The 20,857-nt window shown below is 44.8% G+C and overlaps 1 protein-coding gene across 1 annotated transcript; it reads left to right on the top strand.

Moving 5' to 3' along the window:
* Positions 1 to 838: 838 nt before the first annotated feature.
* On the top strand, positions 839 to 19,608 carry papolg (poly(A) polymerase gamma). The gene is made up of 23 exons (XM_071394537.1): positions 839 to 1,013; positions 2,128 to 2,295; positions 2,745 to 2,811; positions 2,957 to 3,038; positions 3,150 to 3,259; positions 3,580 to 3,633; positions 4,738 to 4,849; positions 8,762 to 8,851; positions 11,026 to 11,164; positions 12,011 to 12,083; positions 12,280 to 12,400; positions 13,045 to 13,129; positions 13,247 to 13,300; positions 14,097 to 14,216; positions 14,974 to 15,083; positions 15,455 to 15,576; positions 15,881 to 16,047; positions 16,640 to 16,758; positions 17,004 to 17,185; positions 17,589 to 17,777; positions 18,686 to 18,769; positions 18,905 to 18,964; positions 19,106 to 19,608. Exons 1-23 carry the CDS (start codon positions 997 to 999, stop codon positions 19,211 to 19,213), a joined length of 2,433 nt encoding a protein of 810 aa, XP_071250638.1. The 5' UTR covers positions 839 to 996; the 3' UTR covers positions 19,214 to 19,608.
* The last annotated feature ends 1,249 nt before the right edge of the window (positions 19,609 to 20,857 follow it).

Here is a 20,857-nt window from a genome sequence, read left to right as displayed (position 1 = left end):
CTGTCAGAAGAGGGAAGGTGTCTGTGAGGCCTTGTGGTTGAACCCCACTAAATGGTCATGTAGCTGGAGAATAAAAAAATAAAAGAGAATATTTTAAGAACAAATTCTTATTGACAATGACGGCCTAGGCACAGTGGGTTAACTGCCTTGTTCAGAACGACAGATTTTTACCTTGTTAGCTCTGGGATTTGATCTAGCAACCTTTCGGTTACTGGCCCAACGCTCTAACCACTTACATACATTTTACAGTATTCTCTCTCTTAAGAAATATCCTTGCGCACATAGCCCCAAGTGCAGTGAGAATGTTTCCCCAACACCATGTAAGACCACTGGACGTGATCCCATCGCTGCCACTAGATGCAACCTATGCCACAAAATAATGTCATTTGACACATTTGTTTATGTAACAGTATAGCTTTACGGAGTCCCCTCGCCCCAACACGGGCGCGAACCAGGGACCCTCTGCACACATCAACAACAGTCACCCACGAAGCATCGTTACCCATCGCTCCACAAAAGCCACGGCCCTTGCAGAGCAAGGGGCAACACTACTTCTAGGTTTCAGAGCAAGTGACGTAACTGATTGAAACGCTACTAGCGCGTACCCACAAACTAGCTAGCCATTTCACATCCGTTACATTTACATGGCTTTTTCAAACTGTTCCCTCAAAAACCCACTGGATTATTGATGAACAAGTTCTATACTCATACGGTGGGTACTGAGTATAACTATCGTATACATCATTTTATTGTGGAAAATCAAAGTAAGTACACAACAACAAAAAAAGTCCACTGTGGATGTTTATGGATTTATGACCGGAAATGACGACAGAATCTCACTGTGCAAAGCTTGTCGGGATACAGAGACGGCTTGAGCGCCATATTGGAGTGTAACTAACTAGCTATTGTTATAAATAGGGTCGGGGCTGCTGCTGGCTGAGTTTACATGTTTTCTACAAGTTTGTTCTAAGGAAAAGAGAAAGTTATCGGTGGGTCATGAAAGAAATGTCAGCGTAAGTTGCACACATGCTAAAGACGTTGTAATGTTGTTCACTCTTCAACATGTGTGTTGGTGTAGAAATATGATAGAATATCTAACGTTAGCTAGCTAGGCTAACACTGCTAGCTGCTAGCGAACGGCTATCATCACAACAATGCGAGGCTGAGGGAGTTAGCGTAGCTAACAAAGGCCTAGCTATTTGGTGCATCTGTTAACTTTGCTAACGTGCTACTCGACATCATATATATTTCTAAAGTAGCTTGGTGACTCGATGGGTTTTTATATGTCGTTGTTTGTATTTCATTGTAGCTAGCTAACGTTATCTAGCTAATTGTTGATTAACGGTATTTTGTTTATAATCCACGCTAGGTAACGTTAGTTAGCTAACTTGTTAGCTAACGACTTTAACGTTATAGCCTTTGAGTTCCTGTTTATAGCTAGATGGTCATATAGATGTATGGTCGTTAACGTGTGCTAACTACCCGACTTAATAGCCAACGTTGTTGCTAACTAACTTGCTTACACATGCGCTAACATTAGCTGGCTGGCTTATTTTGTTGTAAACATCCCTGTCTGTGTAGTGACCAATAACAGGTCATTTGGAGCTGACGCCGGCGTCATGTTCGTTCCCTCGTTAGTTCCCTATTTGTGCTTAATCTATCCAGACCAGCTCAATGAATCGGAAGTGAATGAAGCACCATCAAAGTAACTAAGTTAGTTCACGGTTTGTGTCTGTGTGTTTGTTTTTCACCCAGTGAGTACGCTAAACATAGGATGGCTCTTCAAATGCAAATATTGTTTATGGAATGTAGCTCGCTATAGAGTAAATGGGTGTCTTGGGGGGGGGGAAACACATTGATTGCTAACGTTTAGGTAGCTACGTGATAACTAATAAACATAATGCTCAAGAAGAAGTATTGACCTCAGGTGAATCAATGTAGTCAGGGCTGAATTCCACAAAGCCTGGTCTGCTCAACTCCGTTGGTGGAGTTCATCAGGAACTTCCTTCCCTGTTGCGTTTAGTCGGCTAGACTGAAGTATATATACTGCAAACAACTTTGAACAATTCAACAGGACATCTATCATCTATATAACATACTCTTCTTCCTCTGTGTTGACTTGTACAGGAACCGTAACAGTATGCATGGCGGGCAGCAGCCTCAGAAACACTATGGCATTACCTCGTCCATTAGCATGGCCTTCCCCAGGGAGGTGGACCATCAGTACACACACAAGCTCAGCGAGGCCATGAAACCCTTTGGGGTGTTCGAGGATGAGGACGAACTCAACCACAGGTGAGATGGCGTTCTCATGAAATATAGGAAAAGATGCCTCCACACGGATGAATACTCCCATAGTTTATTTGTATTTTTTATTGTGCAATGTTTCCACCCGGAGGTCTTTGTCAGACTTAACCCACGCCTGGGCCCGTATTCAAAAAGTGTCTCAGAGGAAGCGTGCTGATCTAGGATCAAGTCCTCCGCTCTCCGTATAATCTTATTCATTAAGATATAAAACATAAAACTGATCCTGTATCAGCCGCACTCGTGCTCTGAGACTTTCAGTGAATACAGACGCTGGTTGAAGTTGAGTGGTATTTGTTCATTTAGATGCCCTTTGTTTTGCTTAGATGTTTTCCAGGTTAAAGAGTTGTAGGTTTACGTTCTTTTCATATGTGTGTTCGGGATATGCTGGGTTTCGTAGTGGACAGGTGAATTGATTGCCGTTATGTTACTTCCCACAGACTCGCAGTTCTTGGGAAGTTGAATTCATTTGTCAAGGAATGGATTGCCGAGATCAGTGAAACGAAGGTAGGTTCTTTGAAGAACAACGATGACTGAACTGTGTGCATCGGTGGTTGCTTTACAGACAGCAAATCATTTCTACTCTGCTATGATATCAATGGGAGAATGATGTGTAAGCATGCTGAGTGATATTGACGTTAATTCCCCTCAGAACCTCCCACCATCGGCGATAACCAATGTGGGGGGAAAGATCTTCACCTTTGGGTCTTACCGGCTTGGAGTTCACACTAAAGGTAATGTCCTATCCTGACTCTTAAAGAGAACACGTGCGTGTCTGCATGAGACACCTGTTGTGTGCTGTCAAAGGTATAGTTAAGTTTTGTGTGTGCGTGTTTGTGTTGCAGGGGCGGATATTGATGCCTTGTGTGTATCGCCGCGACACGTGGAGAGGACAGACTTCTTCGACTCATTCTTTGCAAAGCTCAAACTGCACGAAGAGATCAAAGATCTACGGGTGAGGTTTAAAAAATATAAAAAAATCTCAGGATAAAATTCGTATAGTTTAAAAAAACAAGGAATCTCATATTTTATTGAACAGAGTGCGAGAGGATGACAGTGTAGGAAAAATGAAGAGCGATTGTGTCAAAAGGCAGTAGACTGAATTGTAACCTACGTTCACACTGTAAATGTGCTGGAGGCTGAGGCATGACCACTAAAATAGCCAGTCCACAAGATATTTTCTTTGTGTATATTATGGCCAACATCTGTGTGTCCTGCTGTACCTTTGACTTGGCCTGTCAAATTGCTTTAAACACGATGCACTTCTTCTTTCAGGCGGTGGAGGATGCCTTTGTACCTGTGATCAAATTCAAGTTTGACGGCATCGAGGTAAAGGGGTTTTGGATGTTCAAATGGTGTCTAATTTCAACACTCTGTGAGATAGGTACACCATCAGAGTGGATTTTCACCAACCCAAATCTTTAACCAGTATGCCAGCAGCATACCACCCTGCATACCACTGTTGGCTTGCTTCTGAAGCTAAGCAGGGTCGGTCCTGGTCAGTCCCTGGATGGGAGACCAGATGCTGCTGGAAGTGGTGTTGGAGGGCCAGTAGGAGGCACTCTTTCCTCTGGTCTGAAAAATATCCCAATGCCCCAGGGCAGTGATTGGGGACACTGCCCTGTGTAGGGTGCCGTCTTTCGGATGGGACGTTAAACGGGTGTCCTGACTCTGAGGTCATTAAAGATCCCATGGCACTTATCGTAAGAGTAGGGGTGTTAACCCCGGTGTCCTGGCTAAATTCCCAATCTGGCCCTCAAACCATCATGGTCACCTAATAATCCCCAGTTTATAATTGGCTCATTCATCCCCCTCCTCTCCCCTGTAACTATTCCCCAGGTCGTTGCTGCAAATGAGAACGTGTTCTCAGTCAACTTACCTGGTAAAATAACGGTAAAAAATAAAAAATAAAAATAACGATGGAGCGAACACATTCATTCTACATTCACATCCAACACATTGACGTTCATATTGAACTAGAACAGAACCCAGGTCAGGCTGTAGATCAACCTCAACACAGTCTTGAAGTGAAGAACAGACCCTGGAAATGAGAGGTTTATGATATGCTTGGTCAGAAACGAGCTGCCGGACCCAAGATTGTGTGATTTTTTTGCATATTTGAACAGAAAGCATAGGTAGCTATAGTATACTATTGGCATAAACATGATTATAACATAATCACTATTTAATCACCCAAAATCACCATATCCTGTAGTAGATACAGACTATAAGTAGTATTGGACTCCAACATTTTAGAATTCACAAACCGCCAATAGGAGTACTGATCTAGGATCATGTTTGGCTTTTTTTTTTTTTGTCCTACTGAATTAGCGGTTGTTCCCACCTGATCCTAGATCTGTACTTCTATTCAGAGACATTGTGAATTTGAGCCCAGTGTAATTAGTGTACCTGCTCTGTCTTGTTGCCGGGCAGATTGACCTGCTGTTTGCGCGGCTGGCTCTGCAGTCCATCCCAGATAACCTGGATCTGAGAGGAGACTCCCACCTGAGGAACCTGGACATCCGCTGCATCCGCAGCCTCAATGGTACTAATGCTCTCTTCCTGTGGTACTAATGCTCTCTTCCTGTGGTACTAATGCTCTCTTCCTGTGGTACTAATGCTCTCTTCCTGTGGTACTAATGCTCTCTTCCTGTGGTACTAATGCTCTCTTCCTGTGGTACTAATGCTCTCTTCCTGTGGTACTAATGCTCTCTTCCTGTGGTACTAATGCTCTCTTCCTGTGGTACTAATGCTCTCTTCCTGTGGTATTAATGCTCTCTTCCTGTGGTACTAATGCTCTCTTCCTGTGGTACTAATGCTCTCTTCCTGTGGTACTAATGCTCTCTTCCTGTGGTACTAATGCTCTCTTCCTGTGGTACCAATGCTCTCTTCCTGTGGTACCAATGCTCTCTTCCTGTGGTACCAATGCTCTCTTCCTGTGGTACCAATGCTCTCTTCCTGTGGTACCAATGCTCTCTTCCTGTGGTACCAATGCTCTCTTCCTGTGGTACCAATGCTCTCTTCCTGTGGTACCAATGCTCTCTTCCTGTGGTACCAATGCTCTCTTCCTGTGGTACCAATGCTCTCTTCCTGTGGTACCAATGCTCTCTTCTTGTGGTACCAATGCTCTCTTCTTGTGGTACCAATGCTCTCTTCTTGTGGTACCAATGCTCTCTTCTTGTGGTACCAATGCTCTCTTCTTGTGGTACCAATGCTCTCTTCCTGTGGTACCAGTGCGCTCTCTTCCTGTGGTACCAGTGCGCTCTCTTCCTGTGGTACCAGTGCGCTCTCTTCCTGTGGTACCAGTGCGCTCTCTTCCTGTGGTACCAGTGCGCTCTCTTCCTGTGGTACCAGTGCGCTCTCTTCCTGTGGTACCAGTGCGCTCTCTTCCTGTGGTACCAGTGCGCTCTCTTCCTGTGGTACCAGTGCGCTCTCTTCCTGTGGTACTAGTGCGCTCTCTTCCTGTGGTACTAGTAGTGATAATAATACATGACATTAAGCTGATGCTCTTATCCAAAGCAACTTATGCAAGCATGTGTTTTACACAGGGATTGTACCCACAACCCTTGGCGTTCAAGCACTATTCTCTACCTACTAAGCCACACAGGACTAGTACATAGTGTTCGAAACAAAAATGCTATTGCAACCTCTTTGCAATAAGGAATTGAGACCAAAAGCTCAAGAGAGGTTTCAAGTGTTTAATACCAAGGATGCCATGCGGCTATGGAACCCTGACCTGTTCACCGGACGTGCTACCTGTCCCAGACCTGCTGTTTTCAACTCTCTAGAGACAGCAGGAGCGGTAGAGATACTCTTAATGATCGGCTATGAAAAGCCAACTGACATTTACTCCTGAGGTGCTGACTTGCTGTACCCTCGACAACTACTGTGATTATTATTATTTGACCCTGCTGGTCATTTATGAACATTTGAACATCTTTGCCATGTTCTGTTATAATCTCCACCCGGCACAGCCAGAAGAGGACTGGCCACCCCTCATAGCCTTGTTCCTTTAGGTTTCTTCCTAGGTTTTGGCCTTTCTAGGGAGTTTTTCCTAGACACCGTGCTTCTACACCTGCATTGCTTGCTGTTTGGGGTTTTAGGCTGGGTTTCTGTACAGCACTTTGAGATATCAGCTGATGTAAGAAGGGCTATATAAATACATTTGATTTGATCAGCTGAGTACATACAATTAGAAAGTTCACAAAACATCTTACTCTTCCCTGCTTGTAGGTGTCACCTCCCCAGCTATATATTCTGTAGTCCCAGTGAGTTCCCCTCCTTTCTCCTGTGGAATGTCCACGGTCCTCTCTTTGTTTGTCCAGATAGTCAGAATCTCACCACATCATCTTCATTTTCCTGTGCCTGACCCTGCTCTCTGATCATAGGCAATTTCCTCTTATCTGATTAGGTCAACCTTTCTAAATGAGCATACACACCGTTTCATGTCCTGAACTCCATTAATACTCCCAGTAATCATTCACTAAACAGGATACACACTACAGTTTAACTTTAAACATGTTACATTTTAATAGAATCCATCAATAGTAATATACTGAACAACAATACACATTCTTATGTACAATGACGACCTACCAGTTTGGGGTCACTTGGAAATGTCCTTTTTTTTCTGTCCATTTTTAAAATAACATCAAATTGATCAGAAATACAGTGTAGACATTGTTAATGTTGTAAATGATTATTGTAGCTGGAAACAGCTGATTGATTTATGGAATATCTACATAGGCGTACAGAGGCCCATTTATCAGCAACCATCACTCCTGTGTTCCAGTGGCACGTTGTGTTAGCTAATCCAAGTTTATCATTTTAAAAAGGCTAATTGAGCATTAGAAAAGCCTTTTGCAATTATGTTAGCACAGCTGAAAACTGTTGTTCTGACTCAAGAAGCAATGAAACTGTCCTTTAGACTAGTTGAGTATCTGGAGCATCAGCATTTGTGGGTTCGATTACAGGCTCAAAATGGCCAGAAACAACAAACTTTCTTCTGAAACTCGTCAGTCTATTCTTGTTCTGAGAAATGAAGGCTATTCCATGTGAGAAATTGCCCAAAAAACTGAAGATCTCCTACAACACTGTGTACTACTCCCTTCACAGAACAGAGCAAACTGTCTCTAACCAGAATAGAAAGAGGAGTGTCTAGTTTGAGAAACAGACGCCTCACATGTCCTCAACTGGCAGCTTCTTTAAATAGTACCCACAAAACACCAGTGTCAACCTCAAATGTGAAGAGGCGACTCCGGGATGCTGGCCTTCTAGGCAGAGATGGCTTTTTCTTTGGCACTTTTTTCTTTGCATCCCGGAGTCGCCTCTTCACTGTTGAGGTTGAGACTGGTGTTTTGCAGGTACTATTTAATGAGGCTCCCAGTTGAGGACTTGAGGCGTTTTGATGTTATTTTAATGGACCAAACATTTGCTTTTTAAAAAACAAGGACATTTCGGGGTGACCCCAAATTTTAGGACGGTAGTGTATATATGACAAAACACATCACGACAAGAGACAACACTACATAAAGAGATACCTTAGACAACAACATAGCATGTCAACAACATGACAACAACATAGCAAGGCGGCAACACATGACAACACAGCATGGTAGCAACATGACAGCACCATGGTAGCAGCACAACATGGTACAAACAATTTTGGGCACAGACAACACAAAGGGCAAGAAGGTAGAGACAACAATACATCACACAAAGCAGCCACAACTGTCAGTAAAAGTCCATGATTGAGTCTTTGAATTGAGAGATTGAGATAAAACTGTCCAGTTTAAGAGTTTTTTTGCAGCTCGTGCCAGTCGCTAACTAAAGTGAACTGAAAATATGTGTGCTTTTGTGACCTTTAACAGAATGTGACTGGCAGAACGGGTGTTGTATGTGGAGGATGAGGGCTGCAGTAGTTATCTCAGATAGGGGGGGTGAGGCCTAAGAGGGTATGAATACTTTCTGAAGGCACTGTACATAGGAATATTACATGGTACTACTTAGAACATAGTACTGTACTAGTATGTAGTAATACATGGTATTACCTAGAACATAGTACTGTACTAGTATGTAGTAATAAATGGTACTACTTAGTACTAGGACATAGTAATACATGGTACTACATAGAACCCAGTATTATTACATGGTACTACATAGCACCAAGTACTAGTACGTAGTAATACATGGTACTACATAGAACCTAGTACATGGTACCACATTGAACCTAGTATGTAGTCATATTTGGTACTACATAGAACCTAGTACTAGTACTTAGTAATATATGGTACTACGTACATGGTACCCATATCTGTAGTCATGTTAAACTCTGTTACCCAACTACAGCACCAGCTTTGGAATGACATCAGTGTGGAACTAACATCCCTCCCTTTACTCTTGTTGTCAGCAATTAGACTTTTCTGAGACACAGGATTTCTTCTCTCTCCTCCTCCAGGCTGCAGAGTGACAGACGAGATCCTGTACTTGGTACCAAACAAGGAGAACTTCAGACTAACCCTGAGGGCCATCAAGCTGTGGGCCAAACGTGAGTCAGCACCTAGAATAGAATGTCCTATATCTGTCATTAATATATACCATTTAATCATTTAGGATATTGAGGTCATTTAATATATACCATTTAATATTATAGGCTGTAATGTTTGATATTCAGCAAGACGCTTTTATCCAAAGTGACTTAAAGTAATGGGTTCATACATTTTACGTACGGGTGGTCCTGAGAATCGAACCCACTACCCTAGCATTGCAAGCACATACCACCCTGCATCCCACTGCTGGCTTGCCTCTGAAGCTAAGCAGACCCACTACCCTAGCATTGCAAGCACATACCACCCTGCATCCCACTGCTGGCTTGCCTCTGAAGCTAAGCAGGCCCACTACCCTAGCATTGCAAGCACATACCACCCTGCATCCCACTGCTGGCTTGCCTCTGAAGCTAAGCAGGCCCACTACCCTAGCATTGCAAGCACATACCACCCTGCATCCCACTGCTGGCTTGCCTCTGAAGCTAAGCAGGCCCACTACCCTAGCATTGCAAGCGCATACCACCCTGCATCCCACTGCTGGCTTGCCTCTGAAGCTAAGCAGGCCCACTACCCTAGCATTGCAAGCACATACCACCCTGCATCCCACTGCTGGCTTGCCTCTGAAGCTAAGCAGGCCCACTACCCTAGCATTGCAAGCGCATACCACCCTGCATCCCACTGCTGGCTTGCCTCTGAAGCTAAGCAGGGTTGGTCCCTGGATGGGAGACCAGAAGCTGCTGGATGTGGTGTGGGAGAGCCAGTAGGGGGAACTCTTCCCTCTGGTCTAAGAAGATCCCAGGGCAGTGAAGGGGACATTGCCCCGTGTAGGGTGCCATCTTTTGGATGGGACGTTAAATAGGTGTCCTGACTCTCTGTGGTCACAAACTCCCATGGCACTAATCGTAAGAGTAGGGGGTGTTGACCCCGGGGGTCATGGCTAAATTCCCAACCTGGCTGCATTTCCATCATGGCCACCTAATCATCCACCTCATTCCTAATTGGCATGTAATCACTCCTCACCTCTCCACTGATGGCATCACTGAGGTGGGTGCTACACATTGGTGGTGGATGAGGTGAGTTTCCCCCTTACTATGTAAAGAGCTGTGACTACATGGGCTGATAGAAAGTCACTATATACATCTATTATAACCAACTGAGTTACAGAGGACCACTCTATACATCTATTATAACCAGCTGAGTTACAGAGGACCACTCTATACATCTATTATAACCAACTGAGTTAGAGGACCACTCTATACAGCTATTATAACCAGCTGAGTTACAGAGGACCACTCTATACATCTATTATAACCAGCTGAGTTACAGAGGACCACTATACATCTATTATAACCAGCTGAGTTACAGAGGACCTCTCTATACATCTATTATAACCAGCTGAGTTACGGAGGACCTCTCTATACATCTATTATAACCAGCTGAGTTACAGAGGACCACTCTATACATCTATTATAACCAACTGAGTTAGAGGACCACTCTATACAGCTATTATAACCAGCTGAGTTACAGAGGACCACTCTATACATCTATTATAACCAACTGAGTTACAGAGGACCTCTCTATACATCTATTATAACCAGCTGAGTTACAGAGGACCTCTCTATACATCTATTATAACCAGCTGAGTTACAGAGGACCACTATTGCGGACAGTTGACCCTGTAACTGTACCTAACCGGATACAGCACTCTACTGTAGAGCGATGTGTGACCGGGGATGTGTTCATTAAGGCACACGTAACATTTCTAGATATATTTTAAGACTGGGAAACTAAATTGAGCTTTTGTTTATTGGACAAGTAGTTCAGATTGTAGAACTTCCCCCTTTTCTGACTGGTCTTTTCTGACTGGTCTTTTCTGACTGGTCTTTTCTGACTGGTCTTTACTGACTGGTCTTTACTGACTGGTCTTGACTGACTGGTCTTGACTGACTGGTCTTGACTGACTGGTCTTTACTGGCTGGTCTTTTCTGACTGGTCTTTTCTGACTGGTCTTTTCTGTTTTGAACCTACTGAATATGACCCATTTTGTTAACACATTTTATGCACACGTGAATGTTCGTTGCTTTGCAATAAAGCATCTGTTAAATGGCATATCTGATTACCCCTGTCCCCCCCTCCCTGTCCCCGCCTCCCTGTCCCCCCCCTCCCTGTCCCCCAGGCCGTGGAATCTACTCCAACATGTTGGGCTTCCTGGGTGGAGTCTCCTGGGCCATGCTGGTAGCCAGGACCTGCCAGCTCTACCCCAACGCTGTGGCAGCCACTCTCGTACACAAGTTCTTCCTCGTCTTCTCCAAATGGTACACAAGGAGCCCCATACCCTCGCTTTACATTCTATATCCAGTACTCATCCAGGATTGTGCCTTTTTTTTAAATCACAATGTATAAGGGAGACCTGGCTCTAGATCAGCTCTTATCTGAGGCACTGTGTGAGTATGGGCCCTGATTAGTTTAAATGGGTGATGATGATATGGGCCCTGATTAGTTTAAATGAGTGATGATGATATGGGCCCTGCTTAGTTTAAATGGGTGATGATGATATGGGCCCTGATTAGTTTAAATGGGTGATGATGATGATATGGGCCCTGATTAGTTTAAATGGGTGTGATGATGATGATATGGGCCCCGATTAGTTTAAATGGGTGTGATGATGATATGGGCCCTGCTTAGTTTAAATGGGTGATGATGATGATATGGGCCCTGATTAGTTTAAATGGGTGATGATGATGATATGGGCCCTGATTAGTTTAAATGGGTGATGATGATGATATGGGCCCTGCTTAGTTTAAATGGGTGATGATGATGATATGGGCCCTGATTAGTTTAAATGGGTGTGATGATGATGATATGGGCCCCGATTAGTTTAAATGGGTGTGATGATGATATGGGCCCCGATTAGTTTAAATGGGTGATGATGATGATATGGGCCCTGATTAGTTTAAATGGGTGATGATGATATGGGCCCTGATTAGTTTAAATGGGTGATGATGATGATATGGGCCCTGATTAGTTTAAATGGGTGATGATGATGATGATATGGGCCCTGATTAGTTTAAATGGGTGATGATGATATGATAAATAAATATTGTTGCTTTTAAATCTCCATTGTTTTGAAAGGCAATCAATTCCCTCAATCTGTTCTGTAGGGAATGGCCGAATCCTGTGCTTTTGAAACAGCCTGAAGACAGCAATCTGAATCTACCTGTTTGGGATCCACGAGTAGGTGTCTGCTGTTGAGTTTGTGTGTGTGTGTCTGCTGTTGTGTGTGTTTGAGATGCACAAATTCCACAAGAAATATATGGGATGAACAAAACAAATTGATAAAATGCTTATTTTGAAGATGCTGTGTGTGTGTGTCTGTGGGGGATAAAGCTGCTCTTGCCCTGTGCCAACTCTCCTCTCTACCCGTTTCCAGGTGAACCCGTCAGACAGGTACCACCTGATGCCCATCATCACGCCAGCCTACCCCCAGCAGAACTCCACCTACAACGTCTCCACTTCCACACGCACCATCATGAGCGAGGAGTTCAAATACGGTGGGTACCTGACTCCTGACCCTAACCTGGCTGATCTAGGATCAGGTCCCCCCTGTCCATATTATCATGTTCATTATGAGCTAAAATGCAAAACTGATCCTAGATCAGGCCACCAATACATAAATATGTAGGCAGGTGTGACTGCGAATCGCTTTGGATAAATGTGTGTGCTAAATGGCAAAAAATAAATCAATATTTGTCCCTATATTTGCAGCAGGATTCATCTCAAAAAGCTTTTTTACATATGATTACGCGGTGCAGTGAGGAGTGCTTTGTGCTAGTTCTGTATAGTGGTCCTGTGTGACTCTGTAGAATCTTGTGTAATTGTGTCAGATGTTTGATTATGTTCTGGGGGTATCTGTATGAGAGGAGACCCTAACCAACCTAGAGAATTCTCCACCCCCCACCCCCCTAAACAGAGACTCTCTCAGGAAAGCAATGGCCAAATGTCCCCTCCACTTCTGAAATCCGGAACATGTGAAGTCATGATTTGTCCAAATGATCAGTGGGGGGGAATCTGGGCAACCGGAATAAAGTTCCCCGTTAATCGTTGCATCCCACATTCTGTTGACGGATGCTTTGATACCGTCCTATGTTACATGCGTCTGTACACAAGAGATGACTAAATGTCTTACATCCAACAGGTCTCAGTGTCACAGATGACATCCTTCAGGGGAAAAGCGACTGGTCCAAACTGTTCCATCCGCCCAACTTTTTCCTGAAGTACAAGTACGTGTTTATATATTTCAATGTTTATTTCCCTGTTTTATTTTTTCATGCATTTTAAATGTTGAAATAGTTGAACGATGTTTATTTGCATGCCAATTTATGTTTTGTCTTTAACAGGCATTATATTGTTCTGACTGCCAGTGCATCCACAGAAGAAAACCAATTAGAATGGTAAGTGTTTTACATGGGAATGTGGCGCTCCTAAGGGCCTATAAGATCTGTTTGGCGTCTTACCCTAGGCAAACAAGTCAAACCGGTAAAAGCCAGGCTTTTCTATTATATTGACAAGATAGTCGAGTGACCGCTCTAACAATGGAAATACGTGTCCTCAAAGATGGAAGACAGGCGGGAGTAGGTGAAATCAGGTGTGACTCTTCTAGCTCATTGTCCAAATCCCTGAGCGGGTTGTCTTCCTCACCAGCAACTGAGTTAGGAAGGACGTCTCTATCTTTGTAGTGACTGAATGTTTTGATACACCATCCAAAGTATAATAACTTCACCATTCTCAAATGGATATTCAATGTCTGCTTTTTTAAAAACCGATTTACCAGTAGGTGCCCTTTGCGAGACATTGTAAAACCTCGCTTATTTTAATTTCTTTATTCATTTGTAAACATAAAAAAAAAAAAAAAATGTTCCACTTTGACATTATGGGTATTGTGTGTAGGCCAGTTGCACAATATCAATTGAATCCATTTTAAATTCAGGCTGTAACACAATAAAATGTGGAAAAAGTCAAGGAGTGTGAATACTTTCTGAAGGCATAATATTGACAAATAGCCATTCACAACATTTTCAGAAATGTAAACAGTGCTTTGTACAAGATTCCAAATTCTCGTCATGAATGGATAAATGGAATGCTCAAAGGCTCTAACAAGGCGTCCATTCTAAAAGGTGTCCCAACTCTAAAGATATGTCTCTGATCCCAGTAATGTTATGAACCTCCTGTCTGTTCCTCTCCCTCTAGGATCGGACTGGTGGAGTCTAAGATCCGTGTCCTGGTGGGGAACCTGGAGAGGAACGAGTACATCACCCTGGCACACGTCAACCCCACATCCTTCCCCGGGAACAAGGAGAGCTGTAGCGAGTGAGTCTCTACACTCCACATCTTTTTAAGTTTGAAGGCACCAGAAATATTGGGGTTATGTTCATTAGGGCACAAGACGGAAACCTTTTTTTTTAAAACCTTTGTGCACTGAGCGAGTTTATTTTGCTTGGCCTTGTGCCCCGCGTAGGTGGAGATTTCACTTAAAGGAATACTTTGAGGTTTTGGCACTGAGGCTCTTTATCTACTTCCGCAGAGACAGATGAACTCTTGAATATCATTTTGCGTGCAGTTTGAAGGAAGTTGCTAATTAGCGCTAGCGCAATCGCTAACTGGAATTAGCACAATGACTGGAAGGCTGTGGGTATATGCTTCATTCCGCTAATGCTAGTTAGCATTTTTTATTTTACATTTGAGTCATTTAGAAAACACTTATCCGTAGCGACTTAGTTATTGGATCGATCTTAAGGTAGCTAGGTGAGACAACCACGTCTTAGTCATAGTAACTACATTTTACATCAAAGTAGCGACAAGCAAAGTCGGTGCTAGTAGGGGAAGAGAAGTGCTAGTGCAAAGAATTCACGGTTGTTTGTTTTTTAGTGAGGCACCCCGCAGGACGAACTGATTGTTTTTTAGTGAGGCACCCCGCAGGACGAACTGACTCAAGCTGCCACCAGGGAGCACATGGAGACGATTTGGAACTTGTCTGTCTTGAATGATCAGATTTGAAACATTTTTAGATGTTTGATAAATGTCATAGATAAAATGTACCCAGCTGATATTTGTCGTCTTCCAAAAGGAACGAGTTTGTCTCCATGTGGTTCATTGGGATCATCTTCAAGAAAGTGGAGAACACAGAGAGCGTCAACATCGACCTGACCTACGACATCCAGTCCTTCACAGACACAGGTAATACCACACACACACGGTTAGTTCACCCAAATTACAAAATGACCTATTGGTTTCCTTCGGCTGTAACAGACTGCTGACAACAGGCCATGCTTTGGTTTAGTTTCCCTGGCACGGTTTCCACATGCTAATATCAGTCCCATGACTTGAATGGGATTTGTGCCACAAATGCTAAAACTTTAGCATGTGGAAACAGTGCTAGGGAACTAAACCAAAGCATGAATTGCTGTCAAATTGTGTCCATAGACTGCTTATATGCTAAGGAAACCAATGTGTAATTTAATAATTTGAGTGAACTATCCCTTTTACATCTGTCTATGCTGGTAGAGGGAGCTCTAAATGACTCCATGTCCCATGACCCCTTTCTGCAGTTTACAGGCAGGCCAACAACATCACCATGCTGAAGGATGGGATGAAGATCGAAGCGACGCACGTGAAGAAGAAGCAGCTCCACCAGTACCTTCCTGTTGAGCTGGTGCAGAGGAAGAAGAGGGTAGGATGAATGCTCTCTTCAAGCAGAGGCTCTAGCTCCGTTCCTTTCTGACATTCCTGGTCTCCTTCTCAACCGGATTTCAAGGGCCCTCCCCTCGGCCCTTGTTCTCAATGCGTTTTGAAAAGGGGGGCCAGGAGAGGGGATATTGAGAAAAGCCAATGTGTAGTTTAGACATATTTATTTAAGAAATGCATTTGAACGAATCATCATCTTGTGATTGGCTTTGTACTAAGTTTTTGTTCTCTCCTTGTCCCTCTCGATTCCTCCTTCCCACACCCATCTTTCCCCACTCCCCTCACTACAGAGCATAGTGGAGCTGAACCGCAACTCCAACGGCGGGACTTCCAAGCGTTCCTCTCTCGATGGCAGTCAGCTGGACAGTTCCAGAGACACTGACTCCGGGACTCCCTTCAGCTCTCCCACCTCCGTCTGCAAGCCGTCCAGGCCGGCCGCCTCGGACACAGACGACAGGTGGGTACTCCTCACATAGAACAGGGGAGAACCAGGGACACTTGTAGAATTAAGCAATAAGGCACAAGGTGGGTGTGGTATATGGCCGATATACCACGGCTAAGGGCTGTTCTTAAGCACGACGCAAAGTGGAGTGCCTGGTTATATCGGCCATATACCACAAACCCCCAAGGTGCCTTATTGCTATTATAAACTGGTTACCAACGTAATTAGAGCAGTAAAAATACATGTTTTGTCATACCCGTGGTATACGGTCGGATATACCACAGCTGTCAGCCAATCAGCATTCAGGACTCGAGCCACCCAGTTTATAATATGTTCAAGGCTACAGCAGAAGATCTGTCACATGTAGTTTATACTTGTAGCTCATCACTACTTAACATAATGGTACCATTTGACACAAAGTTTTAGGATTTTCCCCCCCAAAAAAAAAATATTATTCCAAGATACAGATGTCAAAATTTTCTTTCCACAATATTGACAAAATAAATTATTAGTTCATGCTCCTTGTTTCAGGTCATCATAACATGTTTAATTTAATAGCGCAATGATGAATATAACGATATTCCTCTTGTCGTTCTGTGCCGTGCAGTTTGACACCCCCCAAGGTGCCAGTCTCTCTGTTTGTGGAGACCAGCTCCTCAGTGCCAGACGTCTCTCCACCCAGGACCGATCAGGAGCAGGGTTTGTCCATCCCCGTCATTGGATCAAGTGAGTGTCCAGAGTTCATCTCTCCTCTCAGATATACATGGTCTACATACTAGTGTTGTTGAAAGTCACTACTTAAAGTAGTGTTGAAATGTGGTTGATTGGGTTAGTAACCTGTCTCCCTCTCAATCATTCTCTCACTCTCTCCCCCTCGCTCTGTTTTTTTCCTCATTTCTCTCACTCCTTTCTCTTTGTCTCTCTTTCTCCCTTCTCTTTCTCCTAACCTCTTTCCTCCTCTCTCCCTATAGAGTCCGAGCCCTCTGCCCCAACGGGCCCAGTCGGTAGCACCATTCCTACAGTAGTGGGTAGGAGCCTGGTCTCTCTCCCTGGCAGCACCAGCTCCACAGAGCAGAACCAGAACGGAGCCAAGAGGCTCCACTCCCCTACGCTGGAGGATCAGTCCAAGAGACTGAAAGACAGTGCAGAGCCGGTGAGTTGAATTTGCTATTGTAAAATGAATACACGACTCTCCAGAACACAGGTTACATCTAGATTACTCAGCAGAAGCTCTACATGGAAACGTATATTGCAGGCTTGCTAGAGCTCCCGTAGAAAACAATGACTCCTGTCAGTTTGAACAGAAACAATGTGCACCGGTCATGGTGCACACTCTTATTGTCTCTGTCCTTTGTGTACAGCTGGCTGATGTCTTGAACTTCAAGGAACCCCTGTCCCGTCCCCCCCCCCCCTCCCTGTTAACGGGATTCAAGAAAGGCACACGACAGCCCCACAATTAAAAGACACATGTCCTTTGTTGGTGTGAATGCCACTTAGTGATTTGACACTGAACATTCAAGTTGTGTTATATTACTCATTGTGTTTTTCACCCCCAGGTGAGTCCTCCAGCAGGCAGCACCATTCCTACAGTAGTAGGCAGGAGCGTTGTACCCTGCCTGGGCTCCTCGAGAGATACAACCAGCCCGACAGAGCAGAACCAGAACGGAGCCACCGCTGCATCCAAGAGACCGCACTCCCCCACACAGGACGGACTCCCCAAGAGGATACGAGACACTGCACATCTGGTGAGGAGAGGGTGTGGTCCCTGGATGGATATGTCCAGGACTATCCTCCACGTCCAGACTAAATCCTGTCAAATGCTTCATAGACTAACAGTGAAATGCTTTCTTAAGACTTATTTTCCAACAATGCAGAGTTAAAGATCAAATATAGAAATAGTGACATGAGGAATAAATACAAAGTGGATAACAATGAGTAAAAATAACATGGCGATATACATGAAGTAGCCGGTAATAACATGGCTATATACAGGAAGTAGCAGGTAATAACATGGCTATATACAGGAAGTAGCAGGTAATAAAATGCTATATACAGGAAGTAGCTATGTACGTATAGGAAGAGGTAAAGTGACTAGGCAACAGGATAGATAATAGACAGTAGTCTATTTCAGCGTGTGGGCCGAGTCCAGGTTCTCTCATGCATGGCTGTGTTGCTTGCCTCGGAAGCGAGCATAAGGCATTTAGCTCTTCTGGTAGGCTCATGTTGCTGGGCAGCTTGCTACTGGGTTTCCCTTTGTAATCCGTGATAGTGTGCGAGCCCTGCCACATCCGACCTGCGTCAGAGCCAGCGTAGTAGGATTCAATCTTATTCCTGTATTGCTGCTTTGCCTGTTTAATGGCTTGTCGAAGGTCATAATGGGATTTCCTGTAAGCTTCCGGATTAGTGTCCCACTCATTGAAAGCGGCAGCTCTAGTCTTTAGCTCAGTGTGGATGTTGCCTGTAATCCATGGCTTCTGGTTGGGATATGTATGTATGGTCACTGGGGACAAGGTCATCGATGCACTTATTAATCACCCTTTTCACTGTCTCACTGGAGCTGTATAAATATACATTTTTTGAGGAAAACGTTTTTGCACAGGTTAATGAGGTCATGATGTTGTCAGTCTCTCACTTTCTCTCACTCTCTCTCCAGCTGGTGTCCGGCGATGACCCTGCATTCAAGGAGCCGTTCCCTTTATCTAGCGACGGCCAGGAGCAAGGGGACGGGGTGAACGTCGTGAGTCCTCTTCTCTCAACCCACTGCACTCCGAACACCGACTGAACTCTAGAAATACACACCTCACATTATTCAGAGATTTTATGTCAGTCGATTATTGCATTTCATTCATTTTAGTTTTGTTTCTCTTAACAGGAACGTCTTGGTGGGGTGAAGGCTATGCCTATTCCAACTATCGACTCGTCAAGAACACAGGTACTGACTTTTATTAGCTGGAATGCATGAAAGCAGTCTTCAAATTAATAGTTGATTTTGAAATCTCATAATGTCTGTGTTCATGCATGTGTGTGCACGTGTCTGCTTTTGTTTCTCTCGCCATGTGTGTCCATTCTCCAGAGACTTCCCAGTATGGAGCTGCCAGATGTGACCTCTCCCCTCCCCAGCAGTAACCACCAGCGGGTGGTGAAGAACTCCATCAGACTAGCCCTCAACAGGCACAGGTAACCCCAGGTAACGCCCCCCCCCCCTCCCAAAACCCTTCCTTCACAAGGCCAGGACCTACAACACTGACTAGCTCCAGACCTGAGAGATCCAAAATCAAGACTACTGTGGTAAAACCTAGTGAGGAAGCCGATTTTTTACTCTCCCGCTCACCCCACCCTGTCACTGGACGATGGGCAACGGCAGTCCCTTGTTCCTCCAAAAATGTCATCTCTGTTTCTACGGTCCTTCCCAGTTGAGCCTGAAGCAGAAATGAAAAGGCTGATTTCAGATTGGGTTGGAGAAGAGTTGGATTTATTTATTTATTTTTGTAAATTTTCCCCCTCTTCCTTTACTGTGTGTAGTTGTGTTTTAAATGGCCTTAACGTGTCGATGCTTGCTACTACACCGGTCTGTACCATCCTAATGTTTTGACAAATGGAAACTTCTACAATAGGTGTAGTTTATTGTACATAGCTCGTCTTTAAAAAAGAAAAAGAAAGAATCACAGACGTTTAGTCTCTCCGTACAGCTGTTATAGTTTTATGATCTAAAATGAAAAGAAAAAAAATGTATTGTCCCCCCCACTGTTTGTCAAACGCATCACAACGTGACCTTGATAGCCAATCTCAGCCTTCCCACCAAGTAGACTCAGCAACCTGGGTTGTGTTCATTTGGGCCCAACATATGAAAATGTTTTGCAACAGAAACCTAAAATGAGAATTCCTTTTAGGACAAGTTCAGATAGTACCTCCCTTTTTTCTTCCTGTATGTTCCTAGGTTGGTTAACAGGATCTCCTGTGTATGTCCCCCCCTCTAGGTTGACAGGACCTCCTGTGTATGCCCCCCCCCCCCCCCCCCCCTCTTGGTTAACAGGATCTCCTGTGTATGTCCCCCCCTCTAGGTTGACAGGACCTCCTGTGTATGCCCCCCCCCCCCTCTTGGTTAACAGGATCTCCTGTGTATGTCCCCCCCCTCTAGGTTAACAGGACCTCCTGTGTATGTCCCCCCCCCCCCCCTCTAGGTTAACAGGACCTCCTGTGTATGTCCCCCCCCCCCCTCTCTTGGTTAACAGGACCTCCTGTGTATGTCCCCCCCCCCCCTCTTGGTTAACAGGACCTCCTGTGTATGCCCCCCCCTCTAGGTTAACAGGACCTCCTGTGTATGTCTCCCCCCCCCCCCCCTCTCTTGGTTAACAGGACCTCCTGTGTATGTCCCCCCCCCCCCCCTCTTGGTTAACAGGACCTCCTGTGTATGTCCCCCCCCCCCCTCTTGGTTAACAGGACCTCCTGTGTATGCCCCCCCCCCCCCCTCTAGGTTAACAGGACCTCCTGTGTATGTCCCCCCCCCCCCCCCCTCTTGGTTAACAGGACCTCCTGTGTATGTCCCCCCCCCCCCCCCTCTTGGTTAACAGGACCTCCTGTGTATGCCCCCCCCCCCCTCTTGGTTAACAGGACCTCCTGTGTATGCCCCCCCCCCCCTCTTGGTTAACAGGACCTCCTGTGTATGCCCCCCCCCCCCCCTCTCTCTTGGTTAACAGGACCTCCTGTGTATGCCCCCCCCCCCCCTCTCTCTTGGTTAACAGGACCTCCTGTGTATGTCCCCCCCCCCCCCCCCTCTAGGTTAACAGGACCTCCTGTATGTCCCCCCCCCCCCTCTCTCTTGGTT

Source organism: Salvelinus alpinus, chromosome 3 (assembly GCF_045679555.1).
Source record: "Salvelinus alpinus chromosome 3, SLU_Salpinus.1, whole genome shotgun sequence".
In the NCBI taxonomy this organism is placed as follows: Eukaryota; Metazoa; Chordata; class Actinopteri; order Salmoniformes; family Salmonidae; genus Salvelinus; species Salvelinus alpinus.
This window is presented reverse-complemented; position numbering and strand designations above follow the sequence as displayed.

Bases quoted from the DNA above. Each gene is read 5' to 3' on its own strand.
- papolg (XM_071394537.1), top strand. The intron at 2,296-2,744 runs GTGAGATGGCGT...TACTTCCCACAG, and splicing joins GAGGACGAACTCAACCACAG to ACTCGCAGTTCTTGGGAAGT. The intron at 16,759-17,003 runs GTGAGTGTCCAG...CTCTCCCTATAG, and splicing joins CATCCCCGTCATTGGATCAA to AGTCCGAGCCCTCTGCCCCA.